The sequence below is a fragment of the Cyanistes caeruleus genome, chromosome 2 (assembly GCF_971803275.1).
Source record: "Cyanistes caeruleus chromosome 2, bCyaCae1.hap1.1, whole genome shotgun sequence".
Lineage (NCBI taxonomy): Eukaryota > Metazoa > Chordata > Aves > Passeriformes > Paridae > Cyanistes > Cyanistes caeruleus.
This window is the reverse complement of record NC_141702.1, coordinates 20,615,252-20,638,235: the sequence shown is the minus strand read 5'-3', so window position 1 is coordinate 20,638,235 and position 22,984 is coordinate 20,615,252. Positions and strand designations below refer to the sequence as shown.

General features: G+C 34.9%; 1 protein-coding gene across 29 annotated transcripts in view; it reads right to left on the bottom strand.

Annotated features, from left to right (window-relative positions):
- DLGAP2 (DLG associated protein 2) overlaps nucleotides 1-22,984 on the bottom strand; it is a 443,370-nt gene that overhangs the window by 205,555 nt on the left and 214,831 nt on the right. For 21 of the 29 annotated variants that reach the window (XM_086876001.1, XM_086875978.1, XM_086875985.1 and 18 more), the window contains one exon: nucleotides 22,476-22,508. The exons of 2 other annotated variants lie outside the window; for them this stretch is intronic. Coding sequence is in view for 26 of the 27 variants with exons in the window: in XM_086875978.1 (XP_086732104.1) it covers nucleotides 22,476-22,508 (33 nt within the window). In the remaining variant the exon portion in view is untranslated. Of the gene's footprint in view, nucleotides 1-8,635; nucleotides 8,783-22,475; nucleotides 22,509-22,984 lie in introns of all 29 variants that reach the window. 6 more of the 29 variants (XM_086875999.1, XM_086875990.1, XM_086875995.1 and 3 more) reach the window with 1 other exon arrangement.

Genomic DNA, 22,984 nt, shown 5'->3' with positions numbered 1-22,984 from the left:
TCAGGGGGAAATACAGTAATATTAGTTTCTGTTTGATCTGATACTTTTGTTTATAAATTTCAGCTTATATTCATAAAGAGGTCAGACAGGTATAGTCTCTTGCTTTACAAGAAATCACTCATTTTCCTGTGGTTTTCCTGTATTAATATAGCAAAAAAGCTTAATTCTACTTGTCTTTTCTAAGTAATGAAGTCACATTGGTTATTATAATACTTTCAGATACAGTATAAACAAGAATTCTGCTACATTTGAAATGGATATTCAAATATATTTACTCGATCACTTCTGTTCCCTGATCAGATCTAATATCAAAATAAAAAATAAATAATAAAATTTGACATAAAATTAAGGAATAAAGAGAACACCACTGTTGTAAATGAGAAAACTACTCTAAATTTTTCTGACACTGCATTAGTGCTCTTGTATCATAGAAAAGAAGAGAAAAAAAATATTGATACTGTGCAATATAAATCATTTATGCAATAGGAAACAGTTATTAAATTACACAGAATAGATCTGTTTATCCAATTCAAGCTTTGAACAATTTGTTCCAATTTAGAGAAAGGTAAAAGGACATGTAAACCCAAGTGCAATAGAAAACACAAAATGCATTGCAAATACACTTTATGAGTTTAAGAAAAACCTCAACAGACCTACTCAGATTAAGATGTTCAGTTTCATTTAGCCAGAGTACAGAGAAAGAAAAAGTATCATATTTCTATGTTTTACCTAAAAAAAACCCAACACAGTTAAAATACCTTCATAACTACCAATTTTGCTAAGTACATGAAATTATTCTATTGCTTACCCCAACATAAATACAGGTGACAGTCCTAGTAAAAGGTAATTAGCATATCCAATGATCCATGAAGCACATAGATTTCAGTGTAGAGTTTAATTACCAAAGTCTCACACTAGGCTGGATATTACTTTGAGATTTATGAGACAAATAAAGGATTATGATCCTGAATATACTTTTGGTACAAACACATTTTCTAGACTACTCAGGTAGACTGAGGACCATAAAAGGTCTTCACGATGGTACAGAGCAAAGCAGCTCAGTCATATGTCCAGGCTATAGTCAGAGGGCTTTCACTGTCACTAGCATTGCTGGAGTAGCAAGAGTTATTACCTAACAGAGAAATTCATCTGTACCAACTGACACAGTTAATCCAAACCACACTGCAGATCCTGCTTAGCAGATTTTGAGTCTTACTCATCTTCAAAGCCACATCCAGAAAGAAGACATTAAAATGATATAACCTTACTGATCTCATGAGGTTAAAAACAATTATATTTACGATAGTATACATTAATGTAAATTCTAAATTACATACAGAGAAATTATTTCAGAAGATATTCTATTTACTTAATCAATCTATTTTTTCAAGATCTTAAAAATGTAAATGGCTTCTCCTTCTTGTAAAGATAGTATAATTTTTTTCTTTATTACTTTGAACAAACTTTCAACTGAATTTGCAGATGAAAAGAGAATGAACAGGAGCAATTTACTGAAATGAATTGCTGTGCTCATGTGATAAAGACTTTGTGAAGGTAAATATAATCTAGGCTGATAGAGCAAACACACAGAAGCATATTAAATACTCTGTGATGTCAGTAACTCAAATGCTGATTGTTCTCTGAATTTGTTCCTGTAGGTTTGAATGTCAGAATCCACTGCTATAGTGGAACTGGAAGCAGCTATCATTAATACTGGGGAGCATATTGTTTAATTCTGAAATGCACAGTGCAGTTCTTGCTTTTAAAATAAATTCTTTCTATTTCTCTAGAATTACTTTCATTGGGCCTTGTGCAAAAATACCAAAATAATTAGAAAACATTTGAACAAAACATTGTGATTTTCTTTCAGGTCAGGAACAAATCAAGAAAAGTTTAAGAATCTCAAAAGGAAAGTATGTGCACTAAAAAGGTCAGAAATACTTTTAATGAAATTGTGCTCATTTACAACACAGGAAAATACAGCACAAATAGTGCAGAATTGATGAAAATTTGACCTTTCATGAGACCACAATGTCTTCTACTATAACGTTTCCCTGGTTTGATCTAATCACAGATTAGATCAAATTGGATCAAATTAGCTGAATTTCTACTGGCTATATATCACCAAGAATATAATACACTCCAGTTCATAGGAAAGTAGAATTCTTCAGTCACTCATTTCAAAGGTGATTCTACCCCTCTATTCTGCTCTCATGACACCCCAGCTAGAGGACTGTTGTCAGCTCTGGGGCCCCAAAAGAAGGAGGGCAGGAAGAAGAAGGGCCTGTTGGGATGAGTCCAATGCAGGCCATGAAGATGATCAGAGGGCTGGAAAAGGTTTCCTATGAGGAGAGTTGGGGTTGTTTCTGAAAGAAAGAGAAAAGGCTTCTGAGTGATCTAAAGGCAGGTATACTTCCTGAAAGGGGCATACAAGGGAACAGGAGAAGGAACTTTTACAAGGGCACGGAGATACAGGACAAGGGGGAATGGCTTAAAACTGACATAGGTCAGGTTTAGATCAGATATTACGAAAAAAATCTTCACTATGAGGGTGATGAGGCAATGGAATGAACAGGTGCCCAGAGCAGTTATGGATGCTCCTTCCTTCAAAGTGTTGAAACCCAGGCTGGATGGGGCTTTAAGCAACCTGGTCTAGTGGGAAGTGTCCCTGCCTGTGGCAGGGAGGTTGGAACTATATGATCTTTAGGGTCCCTTCCAACCCAAACCATTCTAAAGTTCCATGAATATAATAAAAATATTACTAAATGAAAGACCACAGGAACCTTCTTAAAGGTTTCATTAAATTAAGGTCATACTTTAATAAACAGAAGAATTATAACAGCTACTGGGAAAAAAATGAACCAAGTTTGTTGAGAATAACCAAATGTTTTGATCATGAATTAAAGTCTTCCTAAATTAATTAAAACACCATTAAATACCTTTTAGCATTTCTTATTAGAGACCCTAGAAGCATGCTCCGAAGACTTCCATGGCAAAAGAAACATTAATAAAAATGTGTATTTGTGTAGCATAGCAATTTTTTTTTCTAAACAGAGTATTATACCAGTTTTAATCACCTTTAGAGTCAGAAGAAATGTCAGTAATTTTGATTTTCTGGGGATGAAGCTACCATAAGAACAGAGAGGAAACCACAGATTTGTAATTTGAAGCTGAGAGAACAATGCCTTGCATACTAACAGCTTATAAAATACTCAAGTGAAATGTTGATTTAAAAAAAAGTATTTTAGTGTTGCACTGATGTATCAACATATATTTGGCAGCTAACATCGAGAAAAGAAAGTTAAAAAAATGGAAACCAAAACTAAAGTTAGATTAATGAAAGAAATAAAATATATTTAGCCAGAAAACCCTTTTGATTTGAAAATGCAAACAAGGACTTCAGATCTCTCAAGGTCTTTTTACCTGTGTAATGCTTTTTGATAAATGTTCTAAATACCATAACATCTATATTTTTGTATCACAATGGCAAAGCAAAAAGGGTATTTCTCAAAATTGGTTCTGTAGGAACAGAGAAGTTTTAGAAATGCCACTGTTTTAGAAGTGCACCAAGCACAATGTGTTTCAGGAAGAGAACTGAGCAGCTCTGGAATGTGTCTAGCATCATGCTCCAGGAGCAGCAGTGAACCAAATGCACTTCCTCTGCTGTGCTTCTGCACTCCTCCCATGCACACTTATTCATACCAAAATTGCTAATGTAAATTCAATGTCTCTAAGTACTAACCCAGCTAATTCTGCTTCCAACACCAAGGGGTGACTCTCTTCACCAGCAGTGTATAAGAATCCTCCTCTCTAAGCACAAAAAATAGAGTTTTAGGGACCCTGTGGCTGCTCTGGAGGCAGAACCAAGCACTCAGACAATATCATATCTAGACTGATTTCTGATCAAATGATTCAGGCCTTCCAAGAATGCATTTCAAAGAAAACTGGAGCAGTCAGTGAGAGTGGGATTCATCTGACCAAGAGCTGACATCTGCAGTATTCTGTGCAGACATCTGCTTCTGTCACTGATTTTACAGTCAGGAAAGATTCATCTGGGAATACAGTTCTTCCTTAAAGAAAAGTCAGATGAGCAGACTTGAGGCAGAGTGTGGGAAAACAGTGGAAGAATGGTGAGGATTGTTGCAAACTTGCTCAGGTGACTTACAGATGGGGTGTTAAAAAACATACATGTCACACTAATAGCACTTTAGTCTTGTGTGCTTGACGAGCAGAACAGCTGTATTTAGGAAATGCAGGCCTGTGATACTCAGAGGCACCCTGTGGAAGCTGCCTGAGACTCCTGCCATGCTGTGGGAAAGATCAAAGCCCAGTGGTTGAGTGAATTCACACAGTGCTGTGTGAATCCCTGGAAGCCATGTGGGAGCAGCAGGTCCAGGCAGCCTCTGGCACAGAGTGAGCTCTGTGTCCCAGCCCGTGTGCCACTGCCCAGCTGCTGCCTGGAGGCTCCCCAGGCTGGTGAGGCTAGCAAAATAAATTCACACCTTGCATTTAATCTGTGGCTTTGCATTTGTTCCTGTGTCCTGTCTGTCCTGAGACACTCCCACTGTCACTTCTCTTTGCTGCTTGTATTGGGGGGCCAGGTAGGTGCAGGATGCTAGACTATGGCTAAAGGGAGGGAAAAGAGCAATTGCCACGGCAAAAACTGAACTTGTGAGCAATATACAGAGGAAAGGAGTAGTAAGAGAATGAAGCAAGAAAAAAGGATGAGGATGAGCTTTGGAGAACAGAACTGGAGATAGAGAGAGGAATAAGGAAAGAAAAAGAAGAGATGAATAAGAAAGTCCTCTTGCTTGGAAAAAAAAAAACCCAGAAGGCCAAATAATCCAAAAGGTTAATAAATTATATTTATTCAGGTTCTTAATTGCTTGAAGTATTCTTTTTTAACAATGCTATTGATGTTTTCTGCACTTAGGAATAAAGCTGAGGCTCCAGATATGAGAAACTCACCACTTTTTATTTTTCTTCCCTTTTTTACTTCTTTTTCTTTTTTTTTTCTTTTCCTTTTTTTTTTTTTTTTTTCTTTTTAATTACTGGCTAATTTAGGAAGACACACTTTTCCATTTGTTAATTCCTCCCATCCAAAACTGCTTGGGTAACATAGAAAAACACACTGTTTTATTTTCAACTACAGTAAAGGAATTAGTGTTCATATGAAGCTACTCTCCTGACATAAACATGAAAAACTTAAAAGCACCAGGAAAAAAAGAATACAGAAATAAACAAGGACTTTAAGGTTGACCTTCCTAACCACAGTAGTTTATTTCTTCAGTAACTGAAATAAACTGAATTCCTGATTGGCTAAAGAAGGTCAAAATAGATATTTGGTAGTTAAGCAGGGATTCAAACAAAGGATGGTTTTGAGGGAAAAATTTTGCATTTCTTGTTATAACTGAAGAAAGAGGTTGTTCCAGGCTTATACAGAAAGCAATGTGAAAATACTGCAGAAATTTAAGGTTCTGCAAGGTGGATAGTCAGTAGCACCCAGAGTTCTGGATGGGTGCATTTTAATTAAATCAAAGTAAACAAACCAGAGCAGGGCCAAGTGTGAATCAAGCTGCAGGAAAGCTTGACATATGAAATTTGAAGGTGAGTCTGAGGAAGTCTGAAGTTGCTGAAGAAGGAGAAAAGATAACAAAGAGAGAAGTGTGGGGTAATTTGCTTGGGGAAGAAAGAAGGACAGTAACTGTATCTGCAAGGTGATGAATAGCCTAGAGCAGAGGGAGATGCTGGGTGTACAGGTTGGAGCAGAGATGGTGTTCCTTCTCAGTATGTGGCTGATATACATAACCCACCCCAGGCTTAGGAATGATGTTCACACTTTACAGGTTCACCTAATCCTTTTTTTTTAGCCCAAACATGCATAACAAATATACTTTTCTGAATTTTGAAGATTCATTTATGGGTCACTGACCACATTTTGAGTATAAAGCAAGTTGGTCCTTCTATTTTTTAATACTGTAACTGGTTAATTGTGGAGCAGCTGAGTAATCAACGAATACTCTTATTTTTTGGAAACAAGTTTAGGATTAAGTTTATATCTGTAGAGATTAGTAACACAAAAATATCTTCAGTCTTGTTCCCCAGGAATTCTACAGGCTGGGACTTCCAGTGCAGAGGACAACATGATGGAAAGGTTTACAAAACATATGCAAAACAGAAAACAAATTAAAAATCTTCATCCATAAGTAACATTACAGAAGTGATCATCCTGGACAGTGCCACTTTCAGTGCACTTGTTTTCCCACATTTCTTTTCTTAGATTGATCAATAAATAAATAAAAACCTTGCTAAAAATTCTAGGCTAAAATAGCACTTGTGAGCAAGAGGTAGGACAGCTTGTCAAAATTCTTTTCCCCATGTATTTCACCCTCCTTTTACAGGAAAAAGGTAAATATACAGCTCAAATGTTCAAGTGATCTAGTAGGTACAACTGAAATGCATTTTTTATCTAAAATGAGAATATAAGTTTTTATATTAAAACTATTAAATCTAAGGCCATTTATCTTATGACTCCTTACATATATGTACCCTGATTCACAGTGAAAATGTTGGACACAGCTGTAGGCAGAGAAAACTTTGCTTTATGTATAGAAAGCAGCTTTTTATCAATTGCTGGAATATTCCCAGAATAGCAGGCTTCAAGATATAGTTAATTCAATTAATTGTCAAATGCTTTTAGAATTTAGTTACATAGAATCATTTTGCAGGTCATTAACTGCTATGTTTCTCACTAATGGGGTGCTACATTAAATAGTAAATAAATTATATTAAATATATTAAGTTCAACATTGATTAAAATGATAGAAAACCTCTCTTTGAAGACATATACACTTTTGCCTGAATGCCTTTTTGCAAGAAAAACAGTCTTGGCTGTTTTTGTATCTGCAAAGACACCCGACATGAGACTTTGTTCAACAGCAAATTAAACTTCACTCTGTGTTTACAAGGGATGAGTTAACTCAGGTAGCTGGAGGTATTATGGGATATCTGCATATCAAAAGTGCACTGGTTTGATAAAATAGATGTAAGCATCCTGACTGTCAGTTAATAACAGCAGCAATGTTCTCATGGAAATTAGGCCTTTCAAATATGGGTTTGCATACAGAAAGTGTTCATAAACAGGTCCCATGTCAGGTATTTCAGGGTTTTATCATTGTAAGTCATTCTTAATTTCAGCTTTGTATTTTTGGTAACATGATTATACAAGTACAGCACAGTAGAAATTCTTACATTCATTCCTGAAATTCATAATATATATAGCCCTTAAATCACATTTTTTTTCCCATTCCATTCAACGTTGCTTCACTGTAGTATTCAGCTTTACATTCTTGACAATTAAGGCTGACTTGATAATTAAGAGCCAGCTGATGCTTAGTTTTCAATGGGAATTCAATGGTAGGTGGGGAAGCCCTATTGATCTACGAAAAAAATAATTTCTCTTTTTCCACAGCTGTCAAAAAAATATGCCTTATCCAACAAAAAATGTCAGCACAGGCTTAAGCTGGTTATTATTACAAACATATAATGAAATATTTAAACTTGACTGCTTAAGACAAACCATGTGTTCAATTGAGCAGCTAAGCAGAGAACTAAACAAATAACGTATTAGCCTTTCTTAGGTTGTTGACTGACCAGCAATTTCACAGCTGAATTTTATATTTAAAAGTGCATACATTGCTCTTGGTCCAAGGCCTGGGAGCTGTATACTTCAAAATGTCTATATGGATCTGAGAGTCTGAGACTTTTACACATTCCAGACACAGCAGCTGCAATCCTGCAAGTGACTTTCTTTCCATCTTCAGAGCACTGCTGTGCTTTGGGAACAGCCAAAGGTCCAACATGCCCGAATTCTGTAAGTCTGAAAGGCTCCAGTCTCACCAGAGCTTTAGTAGAGATGCCACAGCTGATCAAACAATTGCCATCCTGTTGCAGATCTTCTGAGAGCTGCAGCAGGTTTCATTCCTCATCACACAACCTCCAAGGCAATTCTATCAATCATCCTTACTAGCATACTCTTGTGCTGCATTATAAATGCAGTCCATGGACATTTAGGGACAAGTGGCAGTGGAAGCAGAGAATGATTTGAAGGACTTTCCAAAATATTTAATACTTTTCTATACAAGAAATAGGAACTATGTCTTGGTCTTAATTCATTAGTACTCAGGTTGCAAGTTGTCTCTCTGGCTACCCATTGAGCTCTCTTCTATATTAAATATACAGCTCTGGGAAAAATAGTTATTAATCAGAACAGTCATAAGTGGCAGCATTCAACAGGTTTGATTTATACTTTTACAAAGCCTAATTGATCAAAGTAAAACAAAAGAAAGGAAATCACAGTGGGAAGAGAGGGAAATAATTTGTGGGTCAGTTTAGCCAGTCTTGTCTTGTGCATCAATTTGAGAAATGAGACAAAGGACAGAATCGATTTGGATATCAAGCTTACCTAAGAAACAGATGTTCTGTTTCAGGACTACATTTAATTCCTACTATACGCTTAATTACAAACTATTTTTTTGCATTAACACCTTTTCTTTTTCTCATTAAAAACTAAACTGGAAAAGAACCCACTCACTGAAGCTGTGATACGTACTCAGAGAGCAGCCCTTGAGCTCACCTTTGTTACTTGATGTAAACATTCTGATGTCTTTTGAGGATCAAGGCTGTTTCCCTGCTCAGTGCAGTAAAATGGCAAGAGACACAAATTGACTTGAGGGTAAACAAAACATGTTGATAAACAGAATATTACTTCATCTTTTTGTTTCTGAAATACAATAAAAACACAAAAATCACACAATAAGTGGCCAGACTTGGATTATTGAGTCACTGAAGAAGGTACTTGTTTTACACTCAGCTTGAAATCAATCCCTGGGGGCTGATGAAGGGAAGATCGAGGAAGGCCAGTGAAGTTGCTTTATCCAGGGCTGTAAGCTCAAGCACTTCAATGAATCCAAAGTAGACAGGCTGATGTCAGCATTCTGAACATCACCAAGAAACTTACTGGCTGCAAGCATAGCAAGCTTACCCTTTTAGCGTTCCAAATAATTTTCAGCAACATTAATGTTGCTAAAAGAGAGATTTTAAGCCTAGTAATCCACTGCATGGTCTCTCCAAAATGTGGTATTACTACAAATGTCTCTTAAACATATTAGAATATATGAGAGGCCATGCTTTAGCTATTTTTATCCAAATTAACATTTCTCAAAATGTAAAAATGTAAACTATAGGAAATACAAAACAAATTGAAGTTATGTAAATGGAATTATTCACTAAACAGAGCTGTTTTGTCCATGAACTCCCTATGTTTCATTTTGATTCCTTACAAACAGAACCAGAATAGGTAACTGAATTTTGCTTTTGGTTAATGTGTTTGTCTATTTCCCTTGTACCACTATGGATAAACAGCCATCTACTCCTTCAAAGAAAGAATGATTACATAGGCCACTGGAGATCTGTTCTATGTTAGACTTTAATCCAGACCAGGACATTCATCTGGAAAACAGACTCAGCTTCAGTGTTCCTGTTCTGAACTAAGTGGAACAGAGACTGAAGGACTTATCTCACATCTGAAAAAGAGCTTGTCAATAGTGTATATTTATTTTATAAAACATTAGTAAGCACATTGTCATCTTAGTCCCTACATTTCCAGGATATGTTTTCTTTACAACAGGTCTGAACTTTTCTTCAGAAATTAACCTCAACCTAAACTTTTAGATCACTCCTTTAAAATTAATATTCATTATAGTCACTTCTCCTGAGGAGAGACACTGTATCAATGTTATTCTACCAGAAATTAGAGTCAGAAAAAAGCTTTCCAGAAGTTCAGTAGAGCTAGGGAGCTTAATTTACCACTGTATGAGCAATTACTTCTCCAATAAATTATGCAGCATTTATTAATTAATGTATTACCTGTTCAAACAAGAAACAAAATTCTCTACTGTGCATATTTTAGTAGATGCAATATGATACATGATGCTGCAATGAAACAGCAAGAGGAATGGAGGGAGTTATGGCACTAAATTCAGGGTGAGTCAGGAGAGATGTTTACCACAGGGTGAAAAATGTTCCATAAGGAATTGGTGAGTTGAAGAGAACATCAAAGCTGTGAATATTTACAATGCATTTATCTCTTTCTAAGCAAGTCAGAGAGAAAGAGCCTGACATTTTTGGAACTGCCCTGCTGTGTTCCCACATTTTTGTTTGAAAACAATTATCATTCATTTCTAAAAATTTATTAAAATGTTGCTTCTGCTAAATAGTGTCACTTTTGCTTAATAAATTTCCTTTGTCTTCACAGTACATTTGATCACTTTTCAGATCATACAGCTTATTAAGAAGGTCTCTGTGGACTCAACCAAAACACACTAGATGTTATTTGTAATTGAAAATTTAGTAAGCAACCAGTCACTACAAAACAAGCATAAACATTCTGACCGCAGTTTACTCCTTATGTATTTACTATACTGAAAACAGAAATATTTAGGTAAGATATTAGGAAAAAAATCTTAATTATGTGGGTGGTGAGGCATTGGAACAGGATGCCCAGGGCAGTTGTGGATTATCACTTCCTTGCAAGTGTTTAAGACCAGGTTGGATGAGGCTTTGAGCAACCTGGTCTAGTGTGAGGTGTCCCTGCCCATGGTAGGGGGGTGTTAGAATGGGATGATCTAAAGTTCTCTTCCAACACAAACCATTCTCTTATTCTATTTAAAACCAGGTTCTGTCTCACAGCCTTTTGTTGCTGTGGTCACTTAGATTGTCATTGAATGGAACAGCATTTTGTGATGTGATCACAGCTGATTCACAACAGATTAAAATGGAACACTGTCCTCTTCCTACGTAATTGTACTGTTTACTACTACAGCTTTTAAACCTTAAAAGTAATCCAAATGTTGATTCATTGTATTTTTTTTCTAATTCTCTGTTGGAAGCCCTTAATTCTCAGGCAGCAGATTTTTCTGGAAAAAAACAGCCTCTGACAGACAAAGAGATATACTGATAACCATACAGAGTGACTGTATATTTTTTAAATTTAGCAATAATAACATATTATTTAATATGACCTAATATTTAAAAATGTATTTCTAGCAGTATCCCAGAATGCAGTATGGGACATTATTCTTTTTAACTCCATGTACTGCATTTATATCTCCAGAGTTGGTTGTTTCTGAAGTTTCCACTGTAAATGTAATTCATCAGATGTTAATGAGTAATGTCATCTTGCAGTTGTGAGGGTAACGTAGGTTTGCTACAGAATGCTCATTGTTTAGAACCAAGTAGTAATTGTACTTTTACAGCAAGATCTTGTGCTCAGTCAGCAGGGATAGTAGGCAACTACACAGTGAGGTAGGGCTGTATTTTTTTTCTGCTTCTGTCAATGCTCAACTTTGGATTCTCCTCCAACTCTTCCTGTTATCTCCATCATTCTTAGACAGACAGTAACAAATTGCCTACTTCTTTCCACTGTGAGTTGGAATGATTGATTTGTCAATGTCTAGTTAAAATATATTGTACAAGTCTTTATATGTCTTCATATTCAGAGGCTGATCTTTCTAAAAGATAATGTTAGGAATAGAGCACAGATGCAGGCACAAAGTATTCAACCTCATCTGTCTTGTAGAAAAAAACCTAGTGCAAAATTTCCTTAACTGTCCCGTTTCAAACACATTAATCATTTCAGTTTGTGTTGCCTACTCAGTCAGATACATCAAGTCCTGAGCTTGCTCTGCTGAAATAATTGTGGCAGAAAGGTACTATGTGGTTCAGCAGAGCACAAATGTTTTCCACAGATATATTAAAATGCTAAAATGGGGCCAAATTCACTGCAGGTATTAAAACCACCATCCTTTAGAGGCTGTGACACTGGAAAAAAATCCTGCATCAATGGAATAGAGCATGAATTCCAGTTTTCAAGTTGGTCTTTGTTCTTCTTCTGTTACATCTTCTATCATATCCATGGCTGATCTTTTGTGCTAGATGATGCTTCTGTATTTGGTTTTCCCAGTGAGAGAAATGGATGTGTTTAATCTCTTTCCATGGTGTCTCTACTCTCATGTCACAAAATGAGAACTCTAAGCTCAGCTAAACTGGCTTGGGAGATCATAAATCTGTCTGTGTCCCCGCAAGTTATGGGTAAACTGAGGTCATCTTTTCAAGGTTAGACATTGAACACTAAGAAACGAATTAGATTTATAAAGATTCTGCAAATAAATTACATTTATCTTATTGTGACTTAAACCATGATCCAGCACAAGAAAAATCTTATACTGTGTCATAAAACACAGAGGGATCTCCCTTCTTTTGTTCCTTGCTGCTCTTGAATATCACTGTTGGTGATAGTTCAAAAGTTCTTTATATTTTTCCAATTCTGCTCTTGTGTAAGTCCCATCATCTAAAGCTTTACCTCTCTTTTGCAAGGTTTCTGGCTTCTCCTTTGTTAACGAGAAATTTGATCTCTTTTCTACCTGAAATCCTCCATCAGTCAATGACTCTGTTGCATCTTTACCAAAGATCTGGAATTCAACCTTGAAAGCCAAGTTTGTCCTTGTCATGTGTCTTGTGGGAGCTGTGTTTATATCTATGGTTGTTGAAGCTTAGAAACCTCACACTGCTAGTCTTTTGCCTAAAGGAAGATACTTTCCTTTTACCTTTTTTAGGCTTTAGATCAATATGAAGACATTCATATACAGATTATAAAAAAGCCCCATACTTAAAACAGAGTGCACTCTGACCCAACCTTTGCAGGCATAGAACCTTTGGTATGACACAGGATTCCTAAATTATATACTGATTGCTTCAAAGACTTTCTCATGGCAAAGACAGTAATAATATGTTATTTTATGACAGCACTTTTACAACATGAAGTAAATCATTCCGAAAAGCCCTCTCCCAAGCTGGGCTTAAACTCTCAGCAACTGGCTACCTAGAAAACACAACACATACATAACCTTATGGTATCAAGAGTCAGATTTAGCTCACAGAAGGAAAGGCCAGAATTTGAACTGCATGGACTTGATGATAAAGTGTCTAGTCTGCTAGCACAGACCAAATAAGATTATTTTTGGCTTGTCTTCAGGAATATCCTCCAGATCCTCTCTGTTGTTTCTGTGGTACAAGGCAAATATTGCAGTGGTTAAATAACCACTTAATCAGATGCTTCACCACCAGAAAACTGGAAATCACTATGTCTAGCACAAAACTATTTTTAACATAGTTTATATACAGTAAATACAAAGGAAACAAAGGAAGACAGAAAACACCGACATGTTCTTCATCAGTAAGGGAATTAATTTTCTTCTATATCTATATGATGAACTGAAGGTTATTGAGGAAAAGACAAAAAAAAATATCCATGGTGCCATTCAGAGCATTAAGTTAAAGTCTTATTTCAGTTCACAAAATCCATAATTTACAAGAGTAATTTTGTTCCATCGCTAGTTTGCTCTTGGTAAGGAACAGAGACTGCTGAGATGGAATTATCTTAAAAGCTCCTTTTCAGAATGGAGTCTGATTTGCAAACACAGACATTCATTTCTTAAAAAGGACACTGATATTATACACTTGACAAACAAAAAACTTAATGGCATAATGAAAATTCACCACAAGCTAAAAACCCCCAAAAGATTAGTTTCCACATACACTGAAAGATAAATGATTTCTATGTTTTAATAATTAGTCTGTCTCATAAGGAATGTTGAAAATGGACATTAGTGTAACCAAGCTCAAGATTCAAAGTTTCTAATTAAACTAGTCCATTCTGAACAGTGAACAAAATTATTATCATTTTCTTCCACATAACTTGTTGGACCATGTACAAAGCCCTATATCTGACAGAATACATTCATCCCATTATCTCTTCATGGGCCATGCTGATGTTAAATAAAACAAATAAAGAGGGAACCATGTCTTTTGTGAAGCATTAATGTAAGGGCTTATTCCTTTTGCTAAGCAAGCTGAGGCATTCAGTGGTAGTCCATTTGTACCACTGAGACAAGTAAGCTGTGGGGAAAGAACAAACTCACTCAAGTTTCTGCTATATTGTGTGGGGTTAAAATTTGTAAAACCAGCTTTGGGGTAGGAACTGTGCTGGGAAGGACATGCTGCCTCTTGATGCACCTGGAAAAGCATTTTTCCAGTAACTGGAACACTATGTCAAGATTTTTCTGAAATATTTTTCAGAGACCAGCACTTGTTTAACATTCATCTGCACAAGCTAATTGTTATTAACACAGTTGCTGCCATCATATTTTTCATTTTCATGAACAATCAGTCAGCAGATTCAAAAAAGTATTTTCAACCACATACTGAAAGCTATTTCTTTGTCACATATTATTACATAAAAACATTGCCTTTAGTATTTTATAGGGAGTGAGAAGATTCTAGTGACTAAAATTGTGATGAAAGCCTATGGAAAATAATCAGCAGGTACAGAAGACTAAATCAATCTGCTTGAAGTTATTTGCTGTGAAAGTCCTAGTTCTGTTTCTACATAGTATTTTCACTAATATCAGTTGCAGTTCTGCACTAAGAGCTCAGGATTTTCATACTTTGTTGAAATGAACATTGCCAGAAGTTATCTAAGATTTATGCAAATGTACACACTAGGAGAAACCAGCATTCTTTCTGCATGGAAATATCTGTTAAATTAATGCAGGTTTTGTCTTCAAAATCATCTTCCTTTTGCTAGCACACTATTTCTTAACCTTTTCAGATTAATGATCTAGAATCAAAGTAAAAATCATTCACAATCTACTCAGTCAGAATGAAATGTGTACATGTGTGCAGTAATAATCATGTACGTTATCTGTGCATAGGCTTCAGAAGAGGGATTGGAAATATTCAGTCTTGAAGTATGTGGTGATAGGAATGGAAGTTTTTCTCTCCTTTCTGTTACAACTGTGCTTCTCAAACTTTACAATTGCAGATTTTTTTTTTTAAGACTCCCCCTCTACCGAGAAGAATTAAACACTGATTGAGAAACAATAACTTAATCTTTCATACAGAAGATCCAGTGGCACTTTGAGCATTTTGCATCTCACTCATGTTCAACTTTATATTTAGAATTAGCCTCACCTTTTCCTAGGAAAGGACAAAGATACTTACAATTCCCCAGTAGTGCAAGGCTCCTGTTGGATACAAAACTGCAAACTAAGGCAGACCTAAATTTCCTTTTAAGTAGGTGTCTGCAGAGGCCAGGATGACCATCTGAGCTTTCCCTGAGCCTGGGACTACAGAACAGGTCCACGGAGTGATACGGTGAAAATCAAATCAAATTTGCTAACTGTTCACCCCAATCTACACATTGCAGAACAACAACATCAACAACAACAACACCCACAAACCCAAAAAATTAAAAAAACCCAAAAAAAACCAACAAACAAACAAACAAAAAACCACCAAAAAACTGGCCCATAATATCAGCTTTACCAGGTCAAATCAATAGTAAATAAAATTAGGAATGAATGTTGAAATGTGCCACCTTTAAAAAAAATAATAAATCCTTATATTTAGTTAGAAATCCACCATGTTTCTTATCCTACAAAGATGCAGAAGTATGTTTCTAAACCATAAAGTATGATAGAAGCTGAAGGCAATATTCTGTAGACATTACTGTTCAACAGAAAGAGTTCTGCTATGTATGCATACAAAGAAGCATTACAGTTGAACTGCAGAGCATGGAAATTAGAAGCTAAGGGACAGCACAGGCAGTTCACACTACAAAAGTTCTCATTTATGAGACATACTTCTAAAAGAGCATCTTTAAGAGGAAGGTCCTTCTGCAGAAATTAACATTCAGCAGACAAATCTGACATAAGAACAAGTACTCAAAACAGGACATTGAATGTAATATGAAAATGTGCTAAACAGTTAACAAAATAAGAGAAATGGAAGCAAGAACTGTACATTTATCCATATCTACTTCTATGCAAAGGTTAATTTAAAATATCAGCATCTTCTAGGCTGCACTGACCTTACTCACAATGGCCTCCCCTCCAGCAAACACAGCAGACCTGAGACAATTTATTCTCCTATAGGAATAAATTACATTTGCAACTTCATCCACTGTTAGTAGAGGAAATATTCACATTCCTAATGCTGTATGAAGCCTTAAGTGTGTGCTGACTACAGCCTTGGAGGCCAGCTTTTCTCCCCTCATCCCCAGAAATCTAATCAACTTTTCGCTTATTCAGTCATATTGGAGAAAAAGAGATAAGATGGTCCTTGTCTTTGGTTTTGTTTGTTTGTTTAATCACAACAATGTGAAATGAATGTGCATTTGGGATTACATCCTATTTATCTAAATTAAATCAGTTTTTTTTTTCTTTTTCTGGTTTGCAAAACTCAGGGGAGTGGATCAGTAGACGAAGAAAACAAGAATAACATTGTAGTTTTCAGTACAGCTGTTTCCTGTACATATGAGAAGTAAAAAGAGCTGAAGAATTAAAATAATTTATTCCAAATATACATTAAGTGAAGGCTTGGCACACTTTATTAAAGAAAATAATTTATTTTCTTAAAGAAAAATGAGATTTGTTTCTTTAAATATGTCTATCTTAAGTAACCACAAGATTACTTGTGATAAGAAAATTAGTATCACCATATTTCACACTCAGTTTACATAGGACCAAGGCTTCTGAATATACCATTCTCTATTTCAATTCAACTAGATAAAGGGGGAAGCTTTGTTACTATTTATAGACAAAATTATTAATTTTTAAAATGTCATATATAACTTCTTAAACTATATAAATATGATGGTTCAAAATTTAATCTTCAAATATTTTAAGTATAGCCAGACACTGAGAGCTTTTTCAGCAACTAAATCTTTAGCAGACGCACTGTAAACAGCTTTTGCTGTCTGCCTAAATGCAGGCAACATGAAAATGCAGCAGCAACCTGTGGTTCAACATTGTTTGAAGAAAAAAAATACTATAACTCTTCCTAAAAGTCATGATACACATCACAGCTCTTCATATAAAACACAGCACCTTTCAGAAATAATGCCCATTGTGAACATACTCTAACTGGGTATCCTAAAGAAATTAATTGGTAGAATCACACATTTTAGCCCAGTGGGAAAGAGATTAAAAAATATTTAGGTTCATACAATCTCCAAATTTTGCAAGTTAGTTTTAAAAATGTATAGTGTAACTAACTTGCCTGTTTTTGTAAAAAAATAGTTCAATATTTACAGACTACCCAATAATGTACAACAGCAATACAATTCTGTGAAACTTGAAAAAGTTTCTATCAAAATAACAAATCAAAATGACTTTGAGAGTAGCAACTAAAGTGTTAAAAAATGTTTATTAACAATACTTGGATCAGGAGGAGGTTTCATATGACCAGTAATGTAATTTCATTTATCATTATTTAAATGCTAGGAAGGAAGTTCACCCAGGCACACAACTGTGTCTGTTCATGAAAATCAAGGTGTTGGTGTACAAATAAATCAAAGCAGAAAGATTGAAGATCTTGACCCTATATTTACATAAAATTTTTATAAATAGTTGAATGGACTCAGCATTATGTCAATCACTTCAGGTAATAATTGCGAATTATTATTATGTTCACAGTGGGAACCATAATCTATTTAAGTATTTCATAGTACATATACAGAACAAAAATATGCAGTGGCAAAACTGTCAGATCTCAGTGTAGATTACTAAATGTTACGATTAGCAAAATGAAGATTAAGTAAATTCTTATTATTAATAAGAATGTATTAATAATGAGAGTTATTAATATGCCTGCAATAGTTATCCATGAGATATCAAGGGAAATGTTTATATTCAGAGCCAGAACTACACAGACGGAACATCATCAATATTAAGACATATTGACAAGTTTAGGGTATTTTTTGATCTACCTACTCTCCAGATCCTTTATCTAAATAAGAAAAATGAAATCAAAACAAAACAAAAAAAAACCAACCAAAGAAAATAAAACAGGCCAAGAAAACAAAGGAAAAAATAGACTTCTTTCCCCCCAAACTCCAACACACTAGCATTGACCAGAGCACAAATGGCACCAAAGCTGATAGCACCTGAAATAAATACATCTCTGTAACACTGACATATCTGAAAAATAATTTTTTTTTCATCAAGGAATATAGAGTTTTTTGTTGTTACTGTCAAATATTCAGTGACATTTCTTATATTTCCCAAATTACACAGAATATTTTATGCATCTTGTGAGCAAATAAAATTAAACAGTACAATTTATTTTTATTTCAGAACATTCAAAACTTCTTTTACTAAATAAAGGATTAAAATTATTTAAATTCATTTTCCACTATTTATCATATTGAAAATCCTCCTGCAAGTAATTGACATAAACTTCTGTAAGGATAAATCTGTGACATATGCTAGCACTCTTGGAACTGATAAAAAAATTGAACAAACTCATTTTTTCTCAGAGAAAGACAAAATTATGTGGGCATCCGAGTTCAAAATTTAAATCAACAGAAAAAAAAAATCATCTTAATCTTTTGACAAATGGATTTATTATCAGATAAAATATAATTGTGAGAAATTTCTGAATCTTTTGACATTTGGAGTCATTCAGTATCTATGGCTGTATGAACTATTAACTGTTTAACTTAACAGAAGAACAAGTTTAGGATAAAAACCCCAGTGTGCAATGTGAGACACTAAAAAATAAGACTCATCCAAGTGCTCCTTTTGCATAGAATATTTATTTTACTAATTAAAAGACTCACTATTTAAAATTTGCTGCCACAAACACAGCAAATCTAACAACCTCAACCAGTTCTTGCACTAGTTACTGGCAAAAAATAATGGGCAAAGTTAATTCAAACTGTAGGTGTATAACACAGCCCAAAAGAGATCTGAGACACTGAGGAAGAATCTGGATTACCTGGACAAACTACAGAAAGAGTAAGACACTACCAGAGTTATGAAGGATATTAAAAATGCCTGGAAGAAAATCTTTCATTTGTATAAGCTCTGAGAAGACAAGAGTGATCTAATGAAACCTTAGCTGCCACCAAAAGTACTTGTTTTCTGCCTTGATAATATAGAAAATTACATTTGATCATATCATCCTTTCAAAACCTTCTGTGAATAAATACAAAGGTTTAGAAAGAGCAGAAATACCTGCTAGAGGATTTATGGGGATAACTGCTCCTGAAACTTCTCATGACTACACCAGTGTGTCTAAAAGAGTACTTCAGCTGTCACAAAGACTTAGCTAGACGTGTCTGTAACATGCCATCCATCCTCACTCAAAATCTGAGCAGGAATATAGCAAAGTACAACCCAGCAATGTTTACCATGATGACATAATCTGTCAACTGCAGATCACTTCCCCAAATGTAGCTGTTGTCACCTCTCTGAAAGCACGATATTGCTGCTCTTGTGTTTCCAGAAGATGGATCTGCTTGAAGTAGCTGTGTTAACTGGATTCTGCAATTTTAGCTTCTTCTAATACTTAAAAAAACCTGATGGTCTTCAAATATCTTACAGTGATAGGAATGGTGACTGGTGCACTATCAACACAGAGCAAACCTATGATTTTTGAAGCAGAACACACAAGTCTTTGCAGCTCATACAAAAGATGCATTCTCAAACAGAGACCTCAGTTTTGTCTCACTCATTCTCTTTAGACAGGACGTAAAGGAGAACATGTGACACATTTAATTGCACAACCACAAGTTCCCAGGCAAAACACTGAAATGAGAAATCTGTACTCATAATTTATATCTCCCGTCCATATCTGGTATGTTTTCACTCTACAAAATAGACATGATGCACGCACATTGTTCCACAGCTCTGCAGCAACGTGCATGCAGATAAATGCATTTGCTTCCTGCAGTGCAGCACTAACTGCTAAGAACTTGGCAAAGTGCCCCCAGCGAAGAGCCCTGTTTTACACAGCCCTGTTTTTATGTTTTTATGTTTTTATGACACTGAGATAATCCAGGACAAAACTGCTGGTTTTGAAAGTTGGTTAGAAAAAGGATGAACAGTAAGGAGAACAGTGAGACTACAGATGACCAATTTGACAATCAGAATTCGAGGCTTGCAAAATGCTTCCATTCTGTCACCTCTGTTACAGAAGCCCAGACGTGATCAGAACACACCTAGCTGCCTGCATGTCTTTCAAGAAATGGTATAAACAGCTTCAGAGGAGCCCAGAAAACATAAGATGTGAAACATTGTCTTCTTCTCACCCAAGCTGCGGAGATTTCCCCACATCTACTATTTCTCAGATGAATCTCTGTTTATCACTTTGGAAACGAGCATAGGAAGACTACACTGTGGCATGTCTGTCCTATAATTCTGCAAATTCACCTTGATATACTCAAGTACTTTAAGGCACTTAGTAAATTTTTATTTTTTTTTTTATCTGAAAAGGAGGAAGAAAAAAGGAACTTGGAGGAAAACAGTATCTAACTTTAACTAATACTCTCTGAATTCTCCTCAAATTCCAAAAAAAAAACAACCTAAAAGCCGTAAAGTATCTCAAATTTCTGAAAATGTGTACAGAGAAAAGTCAGAAATTACACTTGGAACACTGCAAAAGCTTGATTTTTTAGTTCTTCACTTCTCTTAGTGTACTATGGAACCATAGCAAAATTTATAGAACATTGCGCAGTGTTCTAGGAAAAGGATATTTCTGAGGGGTTTTTGGTTAGTTTTTTTTTTTTTTTTTTGGTTTATACAACAGAGATAGGAAGTTTCTCTTAGAATGGCCTTTTGAAAACCAAGGTCATACCCCCTGAGAAGCTGCTTCTTCATTACAAAATCACATCTCAAACTTCTGTGAATGGTAAGTGTTAGATAAGAATTTGTGCTAATCTGGCAGGGGAAAAAACTTCAGATTCTAAGTCTTGTCACTAATCTAAGGTGACAGTTATATCAATATTTTTAAAATTGAGGCAGAGAATTGATAATTAGCATTCCACTAATCCTGTGTTTTAGAGGAGAGACTGGTGATCCAGGAGACATTCACTCCTGGGAAAGTTCATTTCAGCACAGCTAAATTGGAGTGTTATGTTCTTGAGGCCTGTTCCTACAGTACTACATATAACTGTCTTTTGAATGTGGGTTTTCAGTCATGTAAATGTGCAAAAATATATCACTTTTTTTTTTTTTTTTTATTTCCCTTTTTACAAAGTCCATATATATTTATTAATATTTGCAAAGCTGAAGAGGTATGAAAGAGGAGTAATGAAAAGAAAGGAAAACTATTGTTACAAAGCAGGCACAGCATACAATAAAACAGAACTAATCCAATGCATAACTTTAAAGTTGGCCAACCTTATCAGGAGAGAAATATCTAATGAAAGGCAAACAAACACCAATCTCACTTTTCCTTTTCATATGTGTATCTGTATTATTGTAAATTTATCAAATAAAGGACAAAGAAAATTTAAAAATCAACAATTGACTGCTTATTAAAGGAATGGAGTCAAAACAAAATTCTAAAAGAATTTTTGTCAGTAGATAACAAAGGAGAAGAAGATAATTATTATTTAATTTACTGAGTTATTTCTCTAGATGCAAGGTCTCAAAGGCTTCCACTTCCAGCCTTCATATTGTAATAACTTGTGCCTCCTATACTTATAAAACATTAGAAGCTGAAACTCTTTTTCAGTAACTATTCAAGACATAAAGCTGAATGTCCTTCTGAACATCCTAGAATCTGTAATTTTATTTTTTAGTTCATATACTTTGCTCCAGCATTTACATTGACTATTTTGAGCTCTGTTCCTTAGAAAGACTCCCAATGGTTGATTTCAAACTAAGTCAACCTTTTAATGTTTTCTTTATAACAGTCACAATGTTAATAAATAAGTAAATAAATAAATTAGAGATTTTTTTTCAATAATGACATACTTTAAAAATCATATTCTCATTGTTTAGGCATTCATTTAAGTCAAAGGAGGATCTCATCTTGGTATTACATTAATCACTTGATAAAAACCCTGATACAAACCAATGAACACTGTCATGTGGGCACACATTTAAACTACATGAGTTTCTACTTAATTATCTTAATTTCAGAAGTAATATTTATTCACTTCATCTGCTAAAGGATGTTAGCCTCCCTGTAAATATAATATCTAATCAAAAAATATTTTTCATTTCTCTTTTGTGTACAATTTCTATATTTTCCATCCTTAAATTGATGTCCTTAAATCTCTCTTTACACTCTCACTTACTGACAAATTAGCTTACCAACACACAAAACAAGAAGTAAATATTTCAGTTTTTGTTCTAATGGAATATTTCTCCCTTAAGGTATTTCCTGCCTGGAACATGTGCTCAGCTTGATTAAAATAATTTTTTGTATCTAACATAGGGTAGAAAGTCTTTCATATGTTTCCATCACTTATGTACTATTTCCAATCTATTTTACACAGATATTATTAAAGTGAAGTGTTCACCTCTAGCTGCTTTGAAAAAATATTAGTAGGAAAACACACTCACCTTCAGGCTCCCCACAGAGTGTACACTGTGACTCTGCAGAGAAAAAGAGAAAATTATAATTTCTTTATTTTAGGATATCATAATTATATCCAAATATAACAAAACTTAGAGAACTCAAAGTTAGCACAAAAAATACAATTCTATTTTCAGCACACATTTCTTAAAAGGTGCAAAACAATTTAAAAAATAAAAATATTTTTGCAGGAAGAATTTTAAAACAGAACTGTATAAATGTTTAGTTACATTTATATAACCTTCAGAGCCTCTAGATGACTGCATTCATGTAGCAGGACTTTTTGCTTCCACATGACTTTTTGTGTTCTGATATGTACAATACTGCAGTGACAACAGTCACTCAAATAAAAAATTTAAACCTGCTAATATTTTGCTATTGGAGGTAGCAAACAGTAATAGTTACAGAGTTATATTCCTTTTTCATAAAAGACTCCCAAGTTCTCCTAGGCAAGAGAAGTCAAACACTCATTCAAATGTACACTTACACTCTGCAA